This window comes from Triturus cristatus, chromosome 2_1, assembly GCF_964204655.1.
Source record: "Triturus cristatus chromosome 2_1, aTriCri1.1, whole genome shotgun sequence".
Lineage (NCBI taxonomy): Eukaryota > Metazoa > Chordata > Amphibia > Caudata > Salamandridae > Triturus > Triturus cristatus.
Window position 1 is genome coordinate 689,428,210 of NC_140581.1, and position 20,587 is coordinate 689,448,796.

The 20,587-nt window shown below is 43.2% G+C and overlaps 1 protein-coding gene across 1 annotated transcript in view; it reads right to left on the reverse strand.

Moving 5' to 3' along the window:
* KCNN2 (potassium calcium-activated channel subfamily N member 2) overlaps positions 1-20,587 on the reverse strand; it is a 568,271-nt gene that overhangs the window by 92,259 nt on the left and 455,425 nt on the right. The window contains exon 5 of the mRNA XM_085632627.1: positions 733-843. Coding sequence (XP_085488753.1) covers positions 733-843 — 111 coding nt within the window. The remainder of the gene's footprint in view (positions 1-732; positions 844-20,587) is intronic.

Sequence of the window (20,587 nt, forward strand, 5' to 3'; positions counted from 1 at the left end):
CCTGGGTACATGTAGTGTCGCTTTACTAGGGACTTACAAGTAAATTAAATATGCCAATTGGGTATAAGCCAATCTTAACATGTTTTTAGGAGAGAGCACAAGCACTTTAGCACTGATTAGTAGTGATAAAGTGCACAGAATCCTAAGGCCAACAAAAAGGAAGTCAGCAAAACAGGAGGTCTGAAGGTAGAAAGGGGGAAAAACCACGCCAAGAATGCCAGGTGTAACAGCATTAAATCCTGATACAAGGGTGTAGTTATCAATAGTGCAGCAGAGGCAATCGCCCAACCGTGTAAGGGACAGACTGCTCCACAGTTAAGGTTCAGTTGTCTTTCGCTATCCAAGTAGTGGGGTGGGGCAGTGGCAAAGTTTTTAAAATTTCCTTTTGCCCTGTGGTACCATTCCTACAGTACTGGCTAAATGTTTCGATCTAAGAGAATTTGGATTATGTTAAACAGTTTCCTAAATGTATTTAGTCAAGCAGAAAACGATGTGGCTACTTCAAATTGTCATAATATTTTGGCATATGGCATAAAGTAATATGATACCTTTATAGTATTTTAAGACAACTTAAACATTTGCACTTAGTAGCCAAGGAAAAACATTTCGTTGTAATTTAATATTATGCAGAAATGCCTGAAAGAGTCAAAGCAATATGTTGCATTTAACGAGTCTACTACTTTATCAGTGAAAGGCAAAACATGCAAGATAAGTCTAAAGGTTTACACATACTCTTTTGGTGAGTTGAGTATCCATCATGAAATTATGCACATGTTTTTCAGCTTTGGTAAGTTCTAATTTCCTTGCAACAACAGCTACCACAAGAGCAGTGCAGCCCGCTCCCTGAAAGCAAAAGTTAAATCACAAAATTAGTTTTGGCATAGCAAAATGGGAAATTGTATAAAGGCTTCATACACTCAACAAATACGTTTAAAAAGGTTCATTCGAACAATGGCCTTCATAATGCATTTTACAAAATGAAATGGTGTTTCGTGGTGAAAATGCGCACAATACAGATTTGAAGTAGGCGTAATTTATATAGTTCAATAGCATTGCCTGCAAACAAGGTTCACTACATACATGGAGGGAATAATCCCAATCTTAACCACCTGCGTTTCTAGGGCTCCCACCAATGGCGCTCTCTTGGGAACTTTACGCATGTGCATATTCATATATTAAAAAACATATTTTATGATGGGCATTTTGCTGCTTATTTCAAAACCAATATTGCTATCTCAATAGTCATCGGTATTTGTTTTTTATTAATGATTTCTCTCTCCCTCATCAAAAATCAACACGCTTTTTCAAAAAGTACATTTTCTTTAATTAACGAAGTTATTTTTTAGGTGAAGCTGTAAGACATTATGCATCTTGTCACGTTTCTGAAGTTTTTTCATTTATAGGTCCTCCTAGAAAATACAAAAAATGCTTACTTGGTCATGTGTTTAACATCGCATGCGTGCGAACACCAGCATGTAGGTTAGAGTGAACCCAGCTCTAACTCAGAAATTTAGGAACTGTTTTTTGTAGTCACAAATGGGAAATCAGCCTGTTTGCAACCGCAAAATTGGTCTGCCCCATGTACAAACCCTATTTTGCGAGTCGGTGAGCAATTACCGACTCGGAAAATAGGGTTTGCGACTCGCTATCAGGAAAGGCCGTGCCAAGGGAGTCCCTTCCTAATAGTGACTCGCACTTCAATGTACGATTGTTTTGCGACCGCATTTGCAGTCACAAAACACTTGCAGTTTACCACTTACTTCAATTAGGCGGTAAGCCACTTGCAATTTGGAAGGGGAGCCCACGGGGCCCCTACCCCTTTGTGAGTGTGTACGAAAATAACATAAACGTTTCATTTTTCTTTTTTAAATGCATCTTGTTTTCCTCTAAGGAAAACTGGCTGCATTAAAAAAAAACTACTTAATTAAAAAAGCAGTCACAGACATGGTGGTCTGCTGACCCCAACAGGCCACCATCCCTGGGGTGCTAGCCATTCCTAAAGGGGTCGCAAATAGCACCTGCCACATAAATATTGAGGCAGGCAATTTGCGACCCCATTAGGAATCGCTAACAGTGTCTCAGACAAATTGCCTTTTGTGAGTCACAAATTGCGAGTCGCATAGCGTCGCAATGTGGGAGTCTCAAAATTTAAGGGTTGTACATCGGCCCAATTTCCTAATTGCGATTCTCTCCAAATCACAATTAGGAGATCGGTATTCCTAATGTATGAAACTCTTTTGAGTTTTATTTGCGTTTGCTAGTGGGTCTCAATAGACCTACCTCAATGGGCATTTTAAACAATTTAAAGTGAGAGCACTTACAATGCCCCTAAAAACGTCCCCTATGCCTTGACATCTGATATTCACAGGAAACAGTAATGTAAGAATGTGTTAATAGATGGTTTCAGAACCAGATTTTAATCATTTCTGTACTGATACAATTGTATATGGCTCGCATTAGTGCTTATTAATGTTAAGGGGCTGCGATTCATCTTCTGTTTCCGTTCTCTAGGGGCAGGCAGAAAAAGAGTTCATTGTGCCAATCTATGTTCACAACTGTAGTTATGCTTGTTTTGCTCATGTATTACTAGCTTTAAATAAGTTTATATTATGTAAATATCTCTCTCTCTCTATTATATATATTTATATATATATATAATCTCTCACTCTCTCTCTCTATATATATCTATATATATATATTCACTGAAAAAACCATAGGTTTCACACATGTTATAGTTAGCTGGACATTTCACTCGTAAAAAACCAATGAAATTCCCCCGTTATAGTTAGTTCAGCTAACTATAACTCGCGTGCCTGCAATCCACTGCTGATGACGTCACATATTACATCACTCATGACATGGTCAGTGACATCACTCATGACAACACTGATGACATCTCAAATGACATCACTGATGACATCACTGATGACATCATCCATTGAGTATGTGTTTCTGAACAATTTTAATATGTTTAATATATATAGGGAAAGGCCTGTTGAAGAATGAGTGGGTGTACAAGTGTGTAAATGGATGATTTTCTGTGGTGAGTAACTAACTCTATAAGTGAGTCATTAAATGTATCTTACTGCAGACTAGTGACTAAATTGTGTAAATGTCTGTATGTTTCTGTATGTTGGTGTATAAGTGGCTGCATGGTTTTGTGAATACCTATATGAGTGTCTATATGAGTTATTGATTGCTTGTCTCAGTATCTGTATGGGTTCCTGAGTGTTTGTGTGGGTAGGGTGCGTGTGACTCTATGCATAGATGTGTGAGTGGGTGATTCTATGGGTGCATGGTTTTAAGAGTGCATCTGTGATGGACTGTATGGTTGAGTGAGTGTATGTATGGGTGTGTTAGGGATTGAATGTATATCTCAGTGGTACATTTGTGACTAACTACATATGTGAAAGGCAGTATATATGCGTGTAAGAGTATATAAGTGGGTAGATGTGAGAGTGTGTGATTGTGAGAGTGACAGTATGGATGAGTGTTTGCTTGTATCAATGTTTCTATAAGAGCGTAAGAATGTGGTACTATTTTTATGATTAAGTGAACTTGAGTGTGTATAACCGCATGGAAGAGTAAATGGGAGTGTAAATATTTGCATGACTGACTAGGTGTGAGAGTACCTCTATGGATGATTGGTGGTGTGTGAGTGTCTATATTGGTGTATAAATTAGGCCTGGGCAAAAATTTCGTTCCGTTCGCGGAAATTGCGATAATTTGACATTTTTGCGTTCCGCGGAGAGCGCGAAAATGTCAAAAATTCCGGTTTCCGCAGCTTGGCGATAATTTGTTTCTTGCTCGCGCTGTAAAATGATACATTCTCGCGCACGCGCGATCGCCTTACCTGAATCCCTGCGTTCGCTGACAAGTTTTCTTGATCCGGTCGCGTTCTCCATGAGATGTTGTATTGTTTTTAGCCATTTGCGCTGTCTCGCGACAGTTCGCGCCCGCAGTGACGTCATGCGTCGCGCGATCACGTCTTTCTTCTCGCGATCATGCACCGCGAGAACAACTCAAAACAAGATGGCCGCGCCCGCAAGCAACCACATGGGTAAGTTGGCGACCCGCAACCATGCAGAAAATCTCGCGAACGTGCCGGAAAAAAACTTCCGCATCTTCGCGATATTTCTGCTTGTTTGCGATAATTTTAAACATTCTCGCGATAATTTGCGAAGGTTAATTCCGCAAATTCCGCCCACCCCTAGTATAAATGCATATGATAGTCTTGTATGGAGTGACTGTAAGTATGAGTGACTGTACAGGTGAATGAGTGGAGGTGTATGTAGACCTAACAGTTAATAAGTGGGTATGTAGTTATTGGTATTGGAGTATGTATGGTTTTGAGAATGGAACTCTGAAATTTTCAGTCGGTGTATCAAAGGTTATATTAGGGTGTGAGAAGATGTGGTAATTTATCACATGGATGACGTCATCAGTGATGTCATCAGTGATGTCATTTGAGATGTCATCAGTGATGTCATGAGTGATGTCACTGACCATGTCATGAGTGATGTAATATGTGACGTCATCAGCAGTGGATTGCGGGCGCGCGAGTTATAGTTAGCTGAACTAACTATAACGGGGGAATTTCATTGGTTTTTTACAAGTGAAATGTCCAGCTAACTATAACATGTGTGAAACCTATGGTTTTTTCAGTTAATTTGGAAGGTTTTTTAAATGCTAATTCCTAACTATAACGTGTGTGAAACCTATGTTTTTTTCAGAGAATTTGCAAGGTTTTTTAAATGCTAATTCCTAACTATAACGTGTGTGAAACCTATGGTTTTTTCAGTGAATTTGCAAGGTTTTTTAAATGCTAATTCCTAACTATAACGTGTGTGAAACCTATAGTTTTTTAAGTGAATTTCAAATGTTTTTTAAATGCTAATTCCTAACTATAACGTGTGTGAAACCTATGGTTTTTTAAGTGAATTTGCAAGGTTTTTTAAATGCTAATTTATGAATGTATTATTATATTTTTTAAATATTTATTTTACAATAAGCTACCTATATATATATAGTTATAGATTAACTTTATCCTGTAATATGGAATGGCTCATATATTTTTTTTTATTTGGATAGAGTTGAACAGCATAGTTAATATCTTCTATAAACTTATAAACACTTTGAAAATTATTATTATTTTTTTTTTTTAAGGGTTTTTGTCCATGCGCGCACGGTGCGCGCACGGTGAACGCATGCGTACGTGCTCCGTGTGCGCATGCGTACGTGCTCCACGTGCGCATGCGTACGTCGTGCGTGCTCCGAACGCGCATGCGCGCGTGCTCCGTACGCGCATGCGTGCGTGCCCCGCGCGCGCACCGTGCGCGCACGGCAAGTCATGTGATTTAGAAACAACACTTTTCATTGGTTTATAGTAGTTTCAGGTCATGTGATTAAGAAACAACACTTTTCATTGGTTTATAGTAGTTTCAGTTCCAGAAACTTCCAACACCACACCCACTCCCCTCATTATTACTTCTGATTCCCTGGGAGAAGGAGCTGAGCAGCTTTTCCAGTACTCCAGTACTTGAGAATGGCAGAGCAGCAGTCATCTTCTGGGAGTGAGCAGGAGACCCTTGTGAGACAGAGACAGAGGCAACAGAAAGACATGGCAATTTTTTACATTTCCACAGGGGCAGAAGAAGGTGAATGCTCCAAAAGTCACATGCACTCTTTGTGATCGTGTCTTATCAAGAGGAGATCCTAAAAAGAAATACTCTTTTAGTATCTTCACTATGATCAGGCACGTTAGAGATGTACATCCTGTGGCTTATGCTCGAGCTGCTAGAGAAAACCCTCCAGCAGCTCAGCCGAGCACATCCGCAGCAGCTCAGCCGAGCACATCATTGGCAGCTCAGCCGAGCACTTCATCTGCGGCGGCAGCTTCACCTGCTTCTCTTCCTCTGGATATACACCCTCTGTTTAAGAGGGTGCATATACGGTGCGATGCGTGCAATGCTCTTCTCTCTTATGGGGACACCAGCATTCCCCTAATAGAGAGCAAGATACAGCAGCACACGTGTGGCACCCTATAATTTTTGCCATTTTTCTGTACCTCTGTCCCTCTATTAACACAACGGCTCTTTTTAGAGCCACCTAACATCTAAACACTTAAATTTGATTTTTAATTCTATTTTTTTTATTTTTTATCCGCCGTGCGCGCACCGTGCGCGCACCTCGCGATTTTTTTAAAAAACATTAAATGTTTTTTTCACCCTTCATGGTCCTTCAGGGACAAAAGCTAGGGGGTTATATATATATAGCAAATTGCTATATATATATAATAAATATTTAAATAACGAACCAAACCACATTCACTGGATGATGTTATCAGTGATGTCATCAGTGATGTCATTTATGATGTCATCAGTGATGTCACTGACCATGTCATGAATGATGTAATATGTGACATCATCAGCAGTGGATTGCGGGCGCGCGAGATGTAGTTAGTACAACTAACTATATCGGAGGAATTTCAATGGTTTTGTTCGAGTGAAATGTCCAGCTAACTATAACACCCCTAAAACCTATTGTTTTTTCAGTGAATTTCTAAGGTTTTTTAACCCCTTCGCTGCTGCGGACATTCCGCTGCAGCGCTGGGGGGGGCAGGGGGGCAGCGCGGCGGGCCTGTGCTCATGACGGAGCCGCTCCGTCATGAGCCACAGTTGAGCTGTGCTCATGACGGAACGGTTCCGTCATGACTCCGCCCATTTGCGTTGTCGCCCCGCACAGGCGGGGAAACAGCGCCGCGCAGGCGGAGCGGCCGCCGGCAGGATTGTCATGACGGAACCGTTCCGTCATGAGCACACGACAACCGTGGCTCATGACGGAACGGTTCCGTCATGAGCAGGGAAGGGGTTAAATGCTAATTCCTTACTATATCAGGCCTGAAACCTATGGTTTTTTCAGTGAATTTCAAAGGTTTTTTAAATGCTAATTCCTAACTATATCAGGCCTGAAACCTATGGTTTTTTTCAGTGAATTTCAAAGGTTTTGTAAATGACCATTTTTAATGTATTAATTGTTACACTCATTATTTTGATACTGATTTACTACATTTTGTAAACTGTTTATTTTTAGATATTTTATTTTTTTAATTACATTATACATTACAATACATAATATACTTTCTCAGAATGAATTACTTTAGTTTAAATACTTTGCAAATAGGCAATAGACTTTTAAGTACAGTAGTTACAGTTGTTGCAATGGGCAACACAATTTCAAACACAATGCAACATTGAGCTCAATGTGAATTTCTAGTCAAATGCAATTAGTTACTTTATGGATTACTTTTCTAATCACAGGACTGGATCCTAGATTCAGTCCTTGGACATCTCCAGTAAACAGTTGAGTAAAAGCGTTTTGGTTACAGTAGTTATTTTTAAGGAATATTATTGTATTTTAAAAGTTGACACAAAAAATTTTTCACATAGTATCACCTATGGCAGAAAATTCACTTAGCAGGTAAGTAGTGTTATCGTTACTTTTTCTTACTCAGTGGTGGATCCTGGATCCAGCACTGGCCAACCTCCTGTAAACAGTTGAAAAATTTGTGCTTAAGTCATACAGACGATTTTTAGGAATATTTTTAGTTTGTGAAAATAGACGCAAACTTTTCTGCTGAAAACCACACAATGGATTCCTATGGAAGGAAATACAAGTTTATTTTTTTTATTTTTATTTTATGTAGTTTATAGAGCGCACAGCTACCCCCGAAGGGGTGTCCCGGCGCTAAAAACCTGAGCCTCCAAGGGAGAAGAGGGAGCATAGAGCAAGGAGAAACAGTAGGGTGACTCAGAGTTCGGAGAAGAGCCAGGTTTTGAGTTTGGCTCGGAAGATGGGTTCGGAGGGACAGAATCTCAACTCGATTGGTAAAGAGTTCCACACTTTAGCAGCAATGACACTGAACCCTCTGCCACCCATTCTAGATAATCTAAAACGGGGCGAGATCAGGAGGCGGAGGTCATTGGATCTCAAGGATCTGGTGGAGCGGGATATCGAGACACGTTTTTTCAGGTAGTTGGGTCCGTGGTTGTTGACGGCTCGATAGGTGAGGGTAAGGACCTTGAACTGGATGCGTCTAGCCACTGGGAGCCAGTGGAGTTCCTTACGATACGCAGAAACAGATTGGCGGTAGGGGATATTACCAATCAGTCTGGCCGCAGCATTCTGGACAATCTGCAGCCGGCCTACCAGATACTGGGGGGCACCAGCATAGAGGCTGTTAGCATAGTCCAGGTGGGACGTGATGAGGGCTTGGGTAACTGTACGGCGGGAATCCAGGGGGAGATAGGGAAGAATTTTTCTGATCATGCGCAACTTCATGAAACAGGCAGAGGTCACTTTATTAACCTGAGTTTTGCATGAAAGGGAGTCATCAAACTGGAAACCCAGATTCCGAGCCGAGTGAACGGGAGAGGGGGCGGGATCAAGCGCCGTGGGCCACCACCAAGAAGAGGGGATGGAAGCTTTCTGATTGAAAAACAGAACCTCCGTTTTGTCTGCATTCAGTCTGAGGTGGTTAGCGGTCATCCAGACACTGATGTTGTTGAGGCACTGGCGGAAGTTGGCGAATGCGGAGTCCGAGTGGTCCCTGAAGGAAAACACCAGCTGAGTGTCGTCAGCATAAGAGACCACCCTGACTCCGTAGGACTCCACAACGTCGGCCAGTGGGGCAAGATAGACGTTGAAGAACAGGGGGCTGAGGGCGGAACCTTGTGGCACCCCGCATGACAGGGGTTTTTTCTCTGACTTGAAGGGCCGCAGCAAAACCCTCTGACTTCTTGTCGAGAGGAAGGACTCGATCCAGCTGAAGGCAGTGCCGCCAATGCCTATCTGTTTAAGTCGGTCAAGGAGGATGGGGTGGGAGACCGTATCGAAAGCTGCGGACAGGTCGAGGAGGACCAGCATGGCCTCCTCGCCCCTGTCCACGCATTCCCGAATGGTTTCGGATACTTCCAACAATGCCGTCTCAGTGCTGAATCCAGCTCTGAATCCGGATTGTGATTCGTGCTGGTAAGTACGCTTAGAATTACTTTTCAGAGTCAGTGTTGGGCTAAAAGATGCAGCCCTGGGTTCTCTCCTGATTACAGGTGAGTAAATCGGAATTCCTAGTTCGGCTGATTTTACAGGAATATTTGTACGTTTCAAAAATGGACACTTAGAAACTTTTCTGCTGAAAACCACCCAATGGATTCCTATGGAAGGAAATACAAGTCACTGGTAAGTACACTTTGATTAATTTTCAGGGTCAGTGCTGGGCTAAAAGATGCAGCACTGGGTTCTCTACTGATTACAGGTGAGTAAATCGGAATTCGTAGTTCGGCTGATTTTAGAGGAATATTTGTACGTTTCAAAAATGGACACTTCGAAAATTTTCTGCTGAAAACCACACAATGGATTCCTATGGAAGGAAATACAAGTTACTGGTAAGTACGCTTAGAATTACTTTTCAAGGTCAGTGCTGGGCTAAAAGATGCAGCACTGGGTTCTCTCCTAATTACAGGTGAGTAAATCGGAATTCGTAGTTCGGCTGATTTTAGAGGAATATTTGTACGTTTCAAAAATGGACATAACATTTTCTGCTGAAAACCACCCAATGGATTCCTATGGAAGGAAATACAAGTTACTGGTAAGTACACTTAGAATTACTTTTCAGGGTCAGTGCTGGGCTAAAAGATGCAGCACTGGGTTCTCTCCTGATTACAGGTGAGTAAATCGGAATTCGTAGTTCGGCTGATTTTAGTGGAATATTTGTACGTTTGAAAAACGGACACTTAGAAAATTTTCTGCTAAAAACCACACAATGGATTCCTATGGAAAGAAATACAAGTTACTGGTAAGAACGCTTAGAATTACTTTTCAGGGTCAGTGCTGGGCTAAAAGATGCAGCACTGGGTTCTTTCCTGATTACAGGCGAGTAAATCGGAATTCGTAGTTCGGCTGATTTCTCAGGAATATTTGTACGTTTCAAAAATGGACACTTAGAAACTTTTCTGCTGAAAACCACCCAATGGATTCCTATGGAAGGAAATACAAGTTACTGGTAAGTACGCTTTGATTAATTTTCAGGGTCTGTGCTGGGCGAAAAGATGCAGCACTGGGTTCTCTCCTGATTACAGGTGAGTAAATCGGAATTCGTAGTTCGGCTGATTTTAGAGGAATATTTGTACGCTTCAAAAATGGACACTGAAAATTTTCCGCTGAAAACCACACAATGGATTCCTATGGAAGGAAATACAAGTTACTGGTAAGTACGCTTAGAATTACTTTTCAGGGTCAGTGCTGGGCTAAACGATGCAGCACTGGGTTCTCTCCTGATTACAGGTGAGTAAATCGGAATTCGTAGTTCGGCTGATTTTACAGGAATATTTGTACGTTTCAAAAACGGACACTTAGAAACTTTTCTGCTGAAAACCACACAATGGATTCCTATGGAAGGAAATACAAGTTACTGGTAAGTACGCTTAGAATTACTTTTCAGGGTCAGTGCTGGGCTAGAAGATGCAGCACTGGGTTCTCTCCTGATTACAGGTGAGTAAATCGGAATTCGTAGTTCGGCTGATTTTAGAGGAATATTTGTACAATGGTGGAGGAAGGGGGCGGGGCTTGAGGTGACGTGTGCAAACACACCCTGTGGCACGTTTTAAGTTGGGGAATTAACTCCTCTTCAATCCTGAGGTCCCCTGGGGGCCAACTAGCCCACCAGGTACCTCCAGTATGCGCCAGGGAGCTGCATTGCAGAGAGATGTTCAGAGGCCACACCCCTTTTTACAACACTCTACAACGCAGCTCTGTGGCGCTTACTGGAGGTACCTGGTTGGCTAGTTGGTCCCCAGGGACCCTCAGGATTGAAGAGGAATTAATTCCCCAACTTAAAACGCGCCACAGGGCGTGTTTGCACACATATCACCTCAGGCCCCGCCCCCTACCTTCACCACTGTGCAAACACACCCCGTGGGGTGTTTTACGTTGGGGGATTAAGTCCCCTTGAATCCTGAGGTTCCCTGGCGGCCAACTAGCCCACCAGGTACCTCCAGTATGCGCCAGGGAGCTGCGTTGCAGAGAGGTGTTCTGAGGCCACACCCCTTTTTACAACACTCTGCAACGCAGCTTCGTGGTGCTTAGTGGAGGTACCTGGTGGGCTAGTTGTCCCCTAGGGGACCTCTGAATTGAAGAGGAATGAATTACCCAACTTAAAACTAGCCCACCAGGTACCTCCATTAAGCACCACAGAGCTGCGTTGTAGAGAGGTGTAAAAAGGGGCGTGGCCTCAGACCACCTCTCTGCAACGCAGCCCCCTGGTGCATACTGGAGGTTCCTGGTGGGCTAGTTGGCCCCCAGGGACCCCCAGTATTGAAGGGGAATTCGTTCTGCCTCTGCAAACGCGCCAGGGTGCGCGTTTGCAGAGTGATGAAAGGAGGGGGCGTGGCCCCTCCTCCCAATCCCGTTTTTTTTTTCTTCTTTTTAGGAAGGGGGGCTGTGTAGCCCCCTTCTTTTTCTTATTTTTTGTCCCTGGGGACCCCATCCCCCAGGGCCTGCCCCTAATTTTTATTTTATTTTAAAAGTGTGGAGGGGGGCGGCGTAGCCCCCCTCCCGAGGCCTTAATCTGCCCCAGGAACCCCATCCCCCGGGGCATGGGCTTTTTTTCAACAAAAAAATATATTTTTAGGGAGGGGGGCTGCGTAGCCCCCCTCCTGTGGCACTAAAGGCCCCGGGGACCCCATTCCCTGGGGCTGTTTTTTTTTTTTTTTTTATTTTTAGGAGGGGGGCCGTGTGGGGACCCCATCCCCCGGGGCCTGGCCATCTCGTTCGGGACCGTGGGGGGGTCCCAATATCCCCACGGTCCCAGCCGGCTCCCGCTTCCTGCGGGAGCCGGCATTGCTTTTCCACATGGGGAGCAGCTAACATGCTGCTCCCCATGTGGAAAAGCAATCGTCTTTGCTTCATTGAATCGAGAGCAGGTTTCCCTGCTCTCGCTTCAATGAAGCAAAGCAGTTTGCAATGACAGGGCGGGAGCCGCGAGGCTCCCGCCCTGTCATTGCAAACAGCAGTGTCCCGGGGGTGGGCACCCCGGGACACTGCAGGAGCCGGCCCTGGGGGGTGGCGGTCCCCAGGGCCTTCATTGGCTCCAGGGGGGGGCCGCGTGGCCCCCCCCCACTTAATTTAAAGTCCCGGGGGTGGTGGTCCCCGGGGCTTGGGGGTCCGTAACGGACCCCCTATTTTAAATATTTAGTGCCCTGGGGAGGTGGCGGTCCGCGGGGCTGCGGGGGGGCCATGAGCCCCCGGGATCTGGCCCCCGGGGGCAAAATAGAATATTCAGCGCGTTAGCCCGCGCTGAATTTTTTATTTTATTTTTCGGTCGAAATTTGTGCTGGGTGCGCGAATCTCGCCGATTTTTTTTTTAATTCTTTTTTGGGCCCTGGGGGTCCTTGTGGGACCCCCTGAGCAGGCCTAGGGGGTCAGGGTGTTTCTACCCTGCCCCCTTGTCGCGTTTTTCACGTTTGTTTTTTAGGTTTCTTGTGCCTCGGTCCACAAGATGGCTGCCAACACATCCTGATCTGGAGTGTTGACAGCCAATTAGCATTCAGCTCGTGCACGGCAGGGTGCGCGCTGGGGGGCGGCGAGGGTGAGCGGATCCTCCTCGGCCATAGATATCACTGACTTTTTTACCCTAATTTTCTCAGGAACTACTGAACGGATTTACACCATTTAAGCAAAAGGCACGAGTCTGAACTAAGGACTACCTCTTTGCCAAATTTTGTGTAATTCCATTCAGCAGTTCGGGCTGTAGCTGCGTCAACAGGTCCTATGGGAAAATGCATGAGGAAAACGTGTTTTGGGACCCCCCTTTTTTCTCGGCCCCCGCTTGACGAATCACCGTGAAATTTTCAGGTTAGGAGAGGACCGGAGCTGGCCAAAAGTTTGGAGAATTTCGCGAAGATTCGTCAATCGGCGCCAACGTTATTCCAAATAGAATGTTGCGGATTTCCTATGGAAAATAGGTCCTAACTATATCTTCCTACTGGCGACTGCCAGTAGGTAATATATATATATATATATATATATATATATATATATATATATAGAGAGAGAGAGAGAGAGAGAGAGAGAGAGAGAGAGAGAGAGAGAGAGAGAGAGAGAGAGAGAGAGAGAGAGAGAGAGAGAGAGAGAGAGAGAGAGAGAGAGAGAGAGAGAGAGAGAGAGAGAGATAGAGATAGTTTTTTGGAAAAACGAACGTGAAGCCACCAGGCTAGTGACACTGTGCAGCTGGCTCAATCCTTTGCATTAATATGACACAATCTGCACATCTAAGTCTATTAAATGTTCCCATGGTGCCTCTGGCCCTTTTAAATTCGATACATGGCAAGTAAAAATAGATCAATCTGTTGCTGACATTCAAGAAGTTTGTGACAGGTGATCATCCATGAACTGGCCAGGGTGCTGCAGATTTCATTAACTGTGTCAAAGGCTATAGGTACAAACAGCTGATAACATGATCCCAAACAAGCACCTGGCCATGAGGTACTGCACTAGAGTTTGGGGGCCAAAATCCCTCCAATAGGGGCTTTCCCTTTCTCAAAGAAAAACACTCCTTATTGGTCACAACAGTGTATTTGCAAATCAAAACGAGTGTATGACGAAGAATAATAACTGTAAAGTGGGTATGGAGTGATCCTAATCCTAAATGTCTTGTAAATGAAAGCTCAGACTGACTGGCAGCAGTCAATCAATTTAGCGCCTAAACTGGTCATCACTAATTTCAGGTACCTTCCAACAGAACAATCTCCTGACTTCTCTCGGTTGAAGGTGTGTATTTATATCCAGAGCCACGGAATTCCATTTTTTTTTTTTTTTTTTTTTTTTTTTTTTTTTTAGTCCTCATTTTGCAATACTTGTGCAGGTTTTGATGTTTGGAGACCAGAGCTGCTATTTCAACTGTCCTGGGCAACTCCGAAAACCTTCAAAGGAAAGATTTTCCTTGCAGCTGGAAGCCAATTATCACCTAGACACAACGGAAGGGGCCATCCACCCTTAATTATTTAGTGTATTGCCTGGGTTCAATCATTGGACTTTAGTCACAAGGATTAGAGAAATGCTCCCAAATTTCCCAGAAGTTGTATTTTTTCCTGGGCTTTCCGCTTCTATCTAATCTGTTCACTCTACCAATAGATTTCCACCAATCCAAGTGTTTAGGTGGTGTGGTGCAAACCCAGTTAATACATATTTCTCTGCGTGCTAAAAGAATTAATACAAAAAGTAGGTTCTCCTGTCTTAAACCTAAATTACTTGTATTTACAAATGATTTGAAGATCCCAAAGATTACCAATTCCATACTTACAATTATTTGTTGACCAAGAAGGTCCGTCAGCGTCTTACCAACTTTTAGCCAGAATTCTTCGAGATGGGGGCACTGCCAGAACATATGTAAATCATCTGCCTTATCTTCACCGCATTTTGGACATTTTTTCACTTGTTGATGGCTTTGGAACTTTGAAAGTTTTTTTGGAGTCCAGTAGGCTCTGTGAATAGTGAAGATGTGATTTCTCCTTAGTGCGGCAGACTGAATGATACCCCAGCATTTCCCCATTGATACTTGCCATATGTCTTGAAGATCTGTAGTAGGCAGCGAGATCCCTCAGGTCGAGTCAGGAATCGTAAAGTGATCTTCTCCAGCTGTTATTAGAGACCAGTACCACAATGATACTTCTTTTTTCTGGAGACCGACTCCAAGCATCTTGAATTCCAGTTGCTGGTTGCCCTTAAATGGTTCTGGTATTGAGTTTATCCAGCTCAAAAGTTGGTAATATTTAAACTTTGATAGGCGATCTTCTGTGGCAGATGTTAACAGATCCCAACCAATCAATGTGTTATTTGGAATAAGTTCCCCCCAGTTCAGGAATCCAGCTCTCCTTAACGGTAAGGCCAGTTGATCTTTAAGGCAGTCCGGAGTTCCGGGGGAATCCCAGACTGGAGAGTATTTACTATAACAGGGGATCTTTAAAGTTTTCCTGATTTGCAACCATAGCTTAGCTGCCGACAGAAGAACTTTCAGTTTAATCTTTTTAAAGAATTTTTGATGACCAAATTTAAATAGGAAATGGCCTCCTGTGTCTACCATCGCTTGTAGGTGTGGTGGATATACCTCATAGTTTTGCAAGAGTATCCTAGTGTGTTTAAATTGAAAGGCCTTACAATACTCTAGTATGTCTGGACTTGCTATACCACCTTGGATCTTTGTTCTTCTTAGTTTTTTCCAGGCTATTCTCGGACATTTAGAGTTCCATATAAAACCGTTTAGTTCTCCCTGTAGTTTAAGTATAGAAGCCTTATTGAATTCCAGGGGAATTGCGCTAAAAATAAAGGTGAATTTTGGGAGAATGGCCATCTTGATGATGTTAGATCTGCCTAAGAAAGTTAAGGGGAGCCCACTCCAGGTTTTCAAAAGTTTCCTTACTTCCGTTAGGACTCTGTTAAAGTTTATTTGTGGTAACACATCAATATCCTTGACTATGTCCAACCCAAGGTATCTAATCTTTGATTTCACTAGCTGCAGATTGCTTGTAGTGTTCCACTCCAGGATTTCTGATTTTGATTGATTTATCTGGTAACCTGAGATGTTACCAAAGTCTTGTATCATTAGCTCAATTTCAGGGATTGATTCAGCGGAGTTGTTAGTGAAGATCATTAGATCGTCGGCGTATAAAGCAACCTTTTTGATCCAGTTTTTGTGGCAGAATGGTTTTATCCTTGGATTATTTCTGATAGAATGAGCAAGGGGTTCTATATATAGGTTAAAAAGTAGGGGAGAGAGCGGACAGCCTTGTCTGGTGCCTCTTTTAATAGCTATTTTTTCCGACAGGTTATCATTCACTAAGATTTTAGCTGAAGGGGAGCTATAGATGTTTCTTATGGCCTCCAAGAAATTGACCCCTAACTTGAATTTCTCTAAGACGGCATGTAAGAAGACCCAGTTGACTCTGTCGAAAGCTTTGGCCGCGTCTAATGTTATGACAGAGAGGGGCGCCTTTTGATGGACTGAAATGTCTATTGCTCCTATGAGTTGATGAGTGAGGTCTTGTAGCTGCCTGCCCTTTATGAAGCCTTTTTGATCTTCATGGATGATATTCTCTACACATTTACTCAGCCTCTTTGTGAGAATCTGTGTATAGATTTTATAATCACAATTTAAAAGTGATATAGGTCTGTAAGATTCACATTTGGCTGGATTTTTTTCTGGTTTTAAGATTAGTGTTATTGTTGCTTCATTCCATGAGGTTGGTTGTCCCTTTTTTTCCAGAAAAATATCATTAAAGAGGGATGTTAAGTAAGGTGATAAGGTTTCCTGAAGAGCTATATATAATTCATTTGGGATGGAATCTGGGCCTGCCGCTTTTGCTTTTTTAAGTTCTTTTAATACCTGAGTAACTTCTTCTACAGAGATTTCATCATTTAGTTCTATGCTCTGGGCCGAAGAGATGCTCGGGAGATTCAGGTTCTGTAAATACCTATCTATCTGTGCTTTTGTGGGAAAGCAGTCTTCAGAGTAGAGGCCCCCAAAGAATTGCTCAAATTCCTCCTTAATGATTGTTTCATCCAAGGTTTTTGTAGGGGGGTTCCCTGCTACGAGCTCTTTGATTTTGTTTCTAGCTTGGTCCGATTTTATTTTCCATGCGAGTATCTTACCACAACCTTCACCATATTCGTGATGGGCAAGCTTACTCGTCTCCCATTTTTCTTTTACCCTTGCCTCCAAAGAATCTCTTAAAGATGTTTCTTTATCTTTCCTCTCCTGACTAAGAGATCTGGTTGTTAAATCTGAATTGGACCTTTGGAGCTGTATATCGATCAGTCTTATTTCTTCTTCTAATCTGTTTAGCAGTTGTCTCTCAGTTTTCTTTTTAAAAACAGCAAAGCTCTTGACAATACCCCTCACCACTGCTTTGTATGTATCCCAGACTAGCTGACTGCTCATTCCTTCACAATTCTGCTCAAAAAACTGGGTAGTTTCTACCTTTAGGTGGTTTATGAAGGATTGATCTAAGAAGAGGGATTTATCGACCGTCCATCTCCTATGGATGGGAGACTGTTCTAATTTCAAGACTATTTTGACTGCTGAATGATCCGAAAGATGTTTCCCGGGAGATGCTCCACTTTTTCTACCCTTGCCACTAAGGTACTATCTAGTAGGAAGAAGTCGATTCTAGAAGAATGGCCCAATCTTTTATTCTGGAAAGTGAACCTTAATGATTGGTCTCCTTTAAGACTCCACACATCCCTAAGTCCTAGATCTTTCATTGCAATTCTGAGCCATTCCCTCATTTTTGGGAGGGAAATGCCCTTTTTAACTGGAAATCTATCAGTTTTTGGATCAATGGTAATATTAAAGTCCCCCCCCAGATTATGGGAGATGAGAAATCGAGTAAATGAGTATATAGGCTCTGGAGGGGCTCCGGATCATCTAAGTTGGGGCCATAATATCCCACTATAGTGAGCTGTTTTTGGTGTAGAATTACCTCTACTATAGCCCATCTTCCCTTGTTATCTACCCTGGAGGAAATTACTCTGAGATTCAAGGATTTTTTAAAAATAATTGCTACGCCTTTTATATTGCATGTCTGGTTTGTGCAAACTGAAGTATCTATCCATCTTAGATTTTTAGTGAAATCTTCCCATTCTTGTTTTAACAGATGAGTTTCTTGTAGAATTAAGATTTCACATGCCGAGTTTTTTAGATACTCGAATATGGTTTTTCTCCGCTTTTGTGTTCTTAAACCGTTAACATTCCACGTTAAGATACTAGACTTTACATAATTATCCATTTTGGGTTTTTTCGACCTTGGCTGTTAGAACAGTCTGAATGCAATACTGGTTCTCTCCACTTCTCCTAATTACTGCAACTTGAGGACATTTTTTTTGTAGTTTTTTCCCTAATTTGCTCCCCACCCTAGTGAATCTGTTTTTTATATTTTGATCTTTATGTTCCTTCACTTGTGCCCTCCCACGGGGGACCTCCCTTCTTCCTTTAGCGGGCCTCATATAGGCCCTATTCATGCACCTTGAGTCCGGACTTTGAGATGCAATAAACCATTTGGGAGTCTGCAGTTTCTTTTGTTTCTTATGAGTTCTTCATTTTGTCCATTAGAAGCATTACCTCCCTGGGTTCCCTTATATTATACATCTTGTTTTGCCACATGATTCTCAGGTTGGCTGGGAAGCGCATCTGCACAGTGGCTCCTAAGGCCTTTAATTGAGGCATCAACTGGCCTAACTCCCATTGTCTATCCTGTGTGACTTTGGAGATGTCTGAGCGTATTTTATAGGTCCAGTCATTGCATTTAAGCTTATCTTTTTTCAAGGCCTCCGACAGTAGTTTCTCTTTAAGGGTATAGGATTTGAAGTTCACTAGGATTTTCCTTGGGTTCTTTTTTAGTTTATTTCTCCCAAAGGGGTCCCGATGTACTCTTTTTATATCTTCTGCCAAATTCTCAGATTTGACCCAGGGGAAGCTCTCTTCCAGCAGAGAAAGGACAAATTTCTTAATATCCTCATTTTCTACCCCCTCTGGTACATTCAAGAGTCTTAAGTTATTACGTCTGGATTGGTTTTCCAAGGACTCAATCTTCTGTTTTAGGGAGCATTCATTAAGTTTTAAAGTGTCGATATCATTCTGATGTGTTTTAACTTCTTTATTAAGCGATTCTATTTCCAATTCTACTGCTGCAACCCTCCCTGTGAGGGCAGTTAATTTGCTGTCCAATGCCTCACAGGTATCCTGAATCTTCGACTGATTTTTCTCTGAAACGTCGAATCTGCTCTTAACTTCCGACAGAAGTAATGCAAGAACTCTGTCTGAGTTAGATACTCCCATACCCCTAGAGGTACTACCCTCGTCCTCGTCCTCGGCTCTAGCGTTTAATATTTCTGTATCTTCTGTATCTTTCTCGCCTGTTGCTCCTCCCCTGATCGTTTCCTCGCAGATGATTTCAGTATCAGCATCTGGAACGTCTGGGATGACATCCCCCCTCCGGGTTGCAGTCACTTGCTTTTGTGGAGGTGACAACCGAGGGGATCGTGAGGCGGGGGAGGCCACTGGAATATCGGGGGCTCCTTTTTCTATTGTGGATTTTGTGGCCATAACCTCAGCTGTTGTCAACGGGCTCAACCCCCGAGAAGCTGTAGATGGAAAGGACGATGAAGGCAACACAGGCTCGGGTAGTAGCGAGACCTCTTCCAGAGATAAGTTCATCACGTCTGGCCCATTAACTTTTTGTAGTTTAAAAAAGGACCTGAGCGAGGGAGTTATCCGGCAGTTTGAGTCGATAGGATTGCAAGGCACCTTAGCTCTACTTCCTTCTTTAAGCACTGATTTAGGAGAGTTTCTCCCTGAGCCAATTAATTTTTTAGGTTTTTTTTTTGTATTGAGTGGGGTAATGCCTGAGTCCGTTACGCTCAAGGGATTTTTTTCGAAGAATTGTTTGCTTCTGAGGCAGTAACTTAGACCCTTACCCTTACTCCCTTTATTTCCTCCTCCTCCCCCTTTTTCTGAAAATTCTGCCCGACTGTTTGTTTTTATTGGGATGCTGCTATCATGGAGTTTAAAGCTCTGAGGACCGCCTACAGGCTCGGGCAGTTCTCCCTCCACCCTGCGCGTACTGCTTGCACGATGCATGCAGGCTTGGAGGCTCCAAGTATTCTGTAACTCCTCTATAATGGAATCCGGGAGAAAGCTTGAGTGGGAGAGGCACCGAGGGACTGAGTTTCTTGAAGCCACTGAGGCCGCAGCTCTACCCTGGCCGACCCGGAAGGAAAATCTCCCGGTTGCCAGGCGATAGCTTCGCCGTGCGTCGAGCGCAACCGTCCAGGCACCGAAGGAAGGTCTCGCACCACACACTGAAGGAAGAGGACTCGAGGGTTTGCTTTCAAGGTAGGAGACCGGACTGCTGATGCGCATAGTCGATATAGCGATATGGCGGTACAGCGGTACAGCAGTACATCAATACAGTGGCAATACAGTGGCAATACAGCGGGAAAAGTAGAGAAAAGTAGGGGGATTTTTGTTTCTATTTTTCCGCTATTGTGTTATTCGACTCTCCGACTCCGACTCCTTGGAACCCCCTCGCTTCTTCCGATGCTGGTTGCCCGAGACAAGGATCCGTCGGGAGGCCAAGCATCTTTTCCGTGACAATATAGTTTTCAACTCCTAACTATTCCTAACAGCCATAAATGTTCATAAATGTTCGTATTACCAGGCAAAATGCAGACAAAATGCAGGCACAGATGCAGACATCCCGGACTGTCTTCTTGTTTTGTCCGAAGCTCAGGAGCGTCCGACCGAGCTCCTTAGCCGGCCGCCATCTTCCCCCGTTTCCGTACATTCGGAATTCCATTTTTAAAGAGCTCGCCTATGAAGATTGTCCTTGGAATCATTTCTCAGTTTTGAGAAGGGACAATGTACTGGGCACAGCCAATTCTCCAATTCATATGCTCTGTAAAAAACATAAAACTACAGGAATGTTGCCTTTATAAAATAGGAGCACTTTCTTAACGATATTGGCACAACACAACCTGT